Here is a 6380-nt window from a genome sequence, read left to right on the forward strand (position 1 = left end):
GTCTTTCGTGCCCACAAAACTGTTTTGATGGCTAAAAATTTGAATTCCATGTCCATGAAATAGGAATTTGTGCCCACAAATTGAGGTTTTATTTCAGAAGTCATGTCTGGGGCTCTGTATATTTATATTTATATATACTGTCCATAAAAATGACCATGTGCAAGAATGCATAATTTCTCTTCAGCAGATTCGTCATATCCAAGAAGATACAACTCCCAAAAATTTAAAGTACGCCAAAATTGTATAGAATTGTTGGTAAAAAATGATTATTTGTTTGAAGGGATTGTTGTTACTAGGTATTTTTATGCTATAGAAAAAAAATACACTTTTCGCAGTCGTGTTTTAATTGTGTGTCTTACTCCAAATTCTCCAGCAGGTGGCGGCAGTGCTTTTGTCACAATCAAATCACACTTTTAATTCAAATAGAAGAAAAAAAGCTCAGTTTGTCTCGCGAGATTTCACTCAAAAATAACGCGGGACGATGTTTGGAGTCAAACCGTTGAACGACCCTCGCAGTGGAGACTGGACAACAAAAAGGGCGTTTGAAGTCGGCAAATCATAAGGAGTTGGATTAAAACAGCGGTAAGCGACGCTGTCTTATGTGCAGCTTCGTGTGTTGCACATTAGCAGACTCACAAACAGCCGTAGTCTGCCGTTATATTGACCGTCTGTAGCCTTTAGCTAAGCGGCTCTCTCAATGGACGCTACGGAGGATTTGTCCGCCCGGATCCTGCTGAGACAGATCCTCAACACCGAGCCACCCAGGACTCCCATCACCCGCAGGTATTGCTCTTTTGTTGAAGACGCCAGTTTAGTTAAATAGATTTGTCAGGGGTTTGACAGGTCACTGTTTTGTCGTCAGTGTTCCCACGGGGCAGAGCAGCAGCAATGCGACCCGACGCAGCAGCAGACTTTCCCTCAAAGCAGCTGCCCAGACCCCGCAGGCCATCCTGAGACGCAGCCTGAAGCACAAGTTAACCGAGGTGAGGAATAGCAAGGTTTTGGACTGCTTAGGTTTTGTCTTAGGCTGCTTAAGCCCGACCTGTTTACTTTCTTTCCAGAGCATAACAAGAAAATCCCTGCCTGCTCCCCGAAGGCCTGCAGTTGTCCTGGCCAGAATGGACCAAAAATCGACCCCAATGCTGTTTGATGATGGGGAGACTCCCAGACACATCCTCAGGAACATCCTGCGGACAGGTGTGCAGCATATCTCTGCCTCTTTTTTTTTTTTTCAGGATGTTTTAGCTCTTTCTTTTTCTTTCAAATATACTTTTTACTTTTTCAGAACCTGTGAAGTCCCCTGTGGTTCATGACCAAGGGCCATTAGAGGAGCAGAAACCACCTTCAGCCACCTCTTCCACCACCAGGACACGTCCGAGGTGGATAAATATGAAGGATGGATGACCATCTATTTGTATTTCAGTAGTGATCACTGACTATTTATAGGTAACCATCTCGCTGTTGCATGAGGTAAAATGTATGTGTTTTCTGACTTTCAGTATTGAGCTGTCAACCCTGGATCTTCCCGACGTAACTATTGGCAACGTATTAAGCTCCGTAAAGGGACTGAGCAGGAAGAGACCTCGCCGAAGCCTTAACGTGACGGCTTTTGAAAAACGACTCAAAGGTGCAGATGGTAAGTGATTCTCGTTATGGCTGATCATCACATTTTAATACTGTTTGCTTGTTGTCAGTAACACTTCCAACATGTGTGAATCTGAGTGTCTTATGGGGGGAACATTTACTATGTAGATTAATTGATGAATGCCGCTGCTTACAGATTCTGAAGTGAGAGGTGAAGAATCACTGGATGAACAGTTATCACTGTCTTCGTCAAGGTAAAGCGCTTTTAAAACCCACCTTGTCTTTCATTTTTGATTGTTGTATTCTTCACATGGAGAGTATTGATTCTCACCAGGTATTTAAACCTGGACTTGTTTTAGAACCAGTGATGAGCAACAGGTTTAATGTTTCCCTTACTTCTTCCATCTGTTTTCCAGTTCTACGTCTTTGAGTCTAAAAACACCGTTCGTTGACGTTCAGACTGAAAAAAAAGGCCTGCAGAGGAAAATTTCATACCGTCGAAAAATATCAGAGGAGGAATTTTGTGCCGCGGTAAATAATCGGCAAACGGGAGGTGAGCATCTGAAAACAATACAAAAACCCTTTGAACAGATCAGAGCGACAAATAAAGACAAACACCTGAAGAAGTAGACATTTCTTGGTGATAACGTTGTGGCAAATATATTGAAGCTCTGGTTTGTCGTTTTCATATATCTTTACCTTGCGCTTTAATTTGCTGTAAACTATAACATTGACACTTTGAAATACAAACCCAAACATGCTGCTTCAAGGTCTTTATTTTTTAAGAATCCTTACCAAACATATAAAAGCCGCCAATAATCGCATTAATTTAAAAAAAACAAAAAAAAAACAACTTTTCATTAATCCTCCACACTTTATTTTCAACCCATTGGTTTATTTGAATAACTGATTAAAAGATAATTCCACCTCAAGGCAGAAATGTTAGTTGAACGATGATTTGCCATGAAGTCATTCTAAATCTGAATTTTAACTTGCTTACTCTTCATAAGCGTGATGACTTTTTGTTCTTTTTTCTTAATTAAATAGAAAAGTAGTTTGTATATAGCTTGCAAAAGTTTCTTCCTCCTTCCTTTCAGGTGTGCCCAGTCTTGTCTCAGCAGAACTCAGTGAGACGGCCTGCTCTGAAGGTTTTACCTTGAATCTAAGCAAAGTCAGTGAACCTGATCTCACCACTGACATTGTGAACTTCCACACGGCTCTCTACCCTCAACCCGATGCCACTGCCTCTAACCTTTCCATCGCCGCAACTCAGGACAAACCGACCGTCACGGCTTCTCAGCTGCAGGCGGATATTGAGCAGTACAGTGCGATGGAAAACGAGCAGAGTAATCAGGATGAAAATGCTCCGGAGGATTTCTGTAAAGGAGAGGAAGAGGCAACGCCCGAAGAGCAAAAAGCCAGACGTGCATCTCGATCACTGGGTGCTGTTGATGATGCTCAGGAGGAGGAAGCGGAGGGAACGGCTCATGTTGAGCCGGAGACTTGTTTTGGATCGACGTCCGAAGACGGAGAAGGTGTTACTGATTCCCAGACGGATGCAACTGAGCCTGATGAAGAGGAAGATGCCGCTGATTCCCAGCCTGAAGAGGATGTTGACGTAGGTTCTCAGTCTGATGAAGTAAAGGTTGGAGAGGTCTCACAATCTGAAGAAGAGAAGGAAACTGAAGCTGAAACTGATGAAGGTGCAGCCGATTCCGAGTCTCAGGGAGAAGCTCAGGCCGAGACTGAGGAGGATAAAGATTTGCCTGGATCTCAGACTGAAGATGAAGCTGAGTCCCAGTCTCAAGAGGATGTTGAAATCGAGTCTCTGGAAGATGAGAATTTGTCTAAGTCTGTGAAGGAGGGGGAGGGGAAAGAAGAAGAATCTGAGCAGCAGACTGACGGCCTCCTTCAGCATCTTCTTGAGACCGGTCATCAGAAACTCCATCAGCTCGAGGAAGATGAGGATATAAATGAGTCTCAGAATGAAGATGATGGAGAAAGAGAGGATGAAGAGCAAGGGGAGCCTGCTGTAGAGCACATCAGTCGGAGGAGTCGTCACTCCCAGGCTGCACTCGCTGTGCTCGTTCCGGAGGCAGGCGAGGATGTGGTCGATACCGAAGCAGCAGGTATGATCAAGAAATGTAATCTTTTACTGAAAAAAAACAAACACTGTAAGCTCAAGATGAGAAAATGTTCTGCATTGTCTGTATAATGGGAAAAAAAAAACACATTCCCTTTGTGTTTTTGGGAGGGGTTTCTTTTGCAGACTCCAAATCACATCGTACCTTTGATTTGGGGAGCAACCTGGACGTGGAAGAGCCGCAGAGCAGCGCAGCGTCTTCTGGACAGGCTGGATTCTCAAATCCAGGACAGAGCGAGCCTTCGTGTGCAGAGAACGAGCCCGACGCTGATAAAGAGAACTCCTCCCATACCGAAGAGCACCTGAGTGGTGTCTCACCTGAAGAAGCTGCTCCTGAGGGAGGTGATGAACAAGAAGAGTGGGAGGAGGAGGAGGAAGAGGAGGAGGTTGATGGTAATGAAAAGAGTGACAGTTTGTCTTGCTATGCGAGTCATTGATTCAAAGAAATGAATTAAAATAGTAAGAGATTATACTTTATTTTTTATTTTTATTGTTTTCAACATTTTCAGATCTCCCTTTCAAGACTCCGCCCTTCGTCAAAGTGAAGAGGAACTATTTTTACCCCGATCCTTCTTCCTCACCCACTGTTCTGAAAAACGTTCAAGCGAGGTGAGAAGCGCCTCTTCCTCTGAAACGTAAAGCTGCACCAGTGTGACGAACAACAGGTTGACTTGTGTTCCTCCTAAAATTCTTTAAAACCACTGCTTAATTAAAAAGAAATTTAAAATCTTTGAATTCAGCATTTTATCACTGGCAGTTAGGAAAAAAAACGACTTTTATTTCACTTTTACTTTTAAGCGCAAACTTGACAGGAAGCAGAGTTTCAAGCTCCAATCTGAACTTACCTAAAATCGCAATCAAAGCCGTTGAAAAGGCTCCCTTTAAATTTTGATAATGACACTGTGTGGCTCTTAACTAATAATAGTTTTAATTAACTTTAATATTTGTCAGTGCCAGTAATGCCAGTGAAGCTGCACCTGCAGCCAAACCTGCGCAGGCGAGACAGAGGAAGAAGAGGCCAGCGAAGAAGAAGGCGACTCTTCCCAAGACCTACCTGATGAGCGTCTTCAGACACTTTGCCAAAACAAAAGTCTCGGCAGGCGTTTACCCAGTTCTCGATGAAGTGTGAGTATCCACAGCGTGACCTTATTCTATTTTAAGACGCAGTTGCGTTGCTTTGTCACAGCACTCCGCTCAGCTGGCTGATGCCTGTCGTCCTTTTCTACAGGATGGATTCATTCTTTGATCGGCTGGCAGCAGACTTGGAGACTTACGCGGCTCATGCCAAGAGAAAAACCATCGAGGTCGAGGACGCTGTACTTCTGTTGAAAAGGTATATAATATACATGTACGACTTCAACATGAAACAATATATGTTGTTTTCCTTTTTGTTGGGAATTTCAGCTTCACCTTCATGTTCAGTAGTTTTACCTGCTGGTGAGATTTTAAGTGACAAACATAAAATTTGAAACTTCATTTTGTGGATTTTTTTTTTCTAAATATTTACTTTGTGACAACATGGTGAATGCAGTGCGGTTTGCATTGTTCTGAGGAAATATCTTATTGAGTCACCTATCGGTCCAAATTTCATTATCTAATGTTTAAAATCTTTTAAAAATCAAATTATAGAAGGTCCCTGGTGGTCTACAGACTTTGTGTCCAAAGATTTAAAAAAAAACATGTAATACACTTAACTAGCGATTCGATGGCATGATTGAGCTCCATGTGCAGCCCAAAGAGAGGCACGATAATCTCTTATGTGTCTTAACTTGAAGTCATCATGTGTTTATTTTTGTATTTGACGTGTTTCTTATTTTGCAGGCAGGGTTATGTGAACGACAAAATGCCTGTGGAGGTCCTCATTGAAAAGTATCTTCGTCTGGAGCAGCGAAAGCTCCTGATTCCCATCGCAACCAGTGGGAATGTGGTTATTCCTAATAAAAGATGAACATTTGTTGGGTTTTGGTTCTCGGGCTGCTCTTTTTTTAAACTTTATGTTCCATTTTGATGACTGTTGTCATTAAAAACTTCGATCGGAGCCTAAAGAGTCATGTAAATATTTGTACTTAATCAAAAATTCAGCTCTATATGTGATTTTCGTGTATATAATTTACTATCTGCAAGAGTGTTTTAATTGTAGTCTTTTGCTTAATTTTACATGATGGCAAAGCCCTTCGTCTTATGTTTTATGTTTGTTTGTTTGTTTGTTTGTTTTTATTAAACGTTCATCAAATGTGGTGTACAGTTTTCCCAGCAAAAGTTTAAATAAAGTTATTGTTGCTGTATTTTTGCTTGATTGAGAGCTACCGATGAAGTGAAACAATATGTTTTATGGCTTATCCTCAAGGTGTTTGTGAGGAGAGTGTCTCACCCATGTCCACAAGGTGGTGTAAATGTTTTAAAACCAATTCAGTAGAACTGGGGCTGAAAAAAATGTGGGATATAAAACGAGATAAAGCTACTAAGCTGTGTTCCTCTTTTTCCAATTGAGCGTGTGTAAAACATGCGACTAAAAAAATGTGATGTCAAAGGTATATGACTTAATCCAAATTTCACCAGTCTCTTAGCACAAGGTATTGGAAAATTGACACAAGTGCATAAAGGGTAGTGAAATTAATGATCTCCATTCATAAGCAGCTCCCATTGTCATATG

At 41.8% G+C, this 6380-nt stretch overlaps 1 protein-coding gene across 2 annotated transcripts; it reads left to right on the forward strand.

The window, feature by feature from the left end:
• The first annotated feature begins 459 nt into the window (after positions 1–459).
• cenpt (centromere protein T) lies at positions 460–6189 on the forward strand. Of its 2 annotated transcripts, none has more exons than XM_080485274.1 (13): positions 460–783; positions 863–983; positions 1062–1197; positions 1286–1379; positions 1500–1636; positions 1781–1838; positions 2001–2137; positions 2682–3713; positions 3854–4120; positions 4237–4336; positions 4679–4852; positions 4956–5060; positions 5549–6189. In XM_080485274.1, exons 1-13 carry the CDS (start codon positions 698–700, stop codon positions 5673–5675), a joined length of 2574 nt encoding a protein of 857 aa, XP_080341400.1. In that variant the 5' UTR covers positions 460–697; the 3' UTR covers positions 5676–6189. The 2 variants fall into 2 exon arrangements, with proteins under 2 accessions (XP_080341400.1, XP_080341401.1); XM_080485275.1 differs by having other exon boundaries at positions 4685–4852; positions 5549–6011.
• The last annotated feature ends 191 nt before the right edge of the window (positions 6190–6380 follow it).

Source organism: Lipophrys pholis, assembly GCF_963383615.2.
Source record: "Lipophrys pholis genome assembly, chromosome: 1".
Lineage (NCBI taxonomy): Eukaryota > Metazoa > Chordata > Actinopteri > Blenniiformes > Blenniidae > Lipophrys > Lipophrys pholis.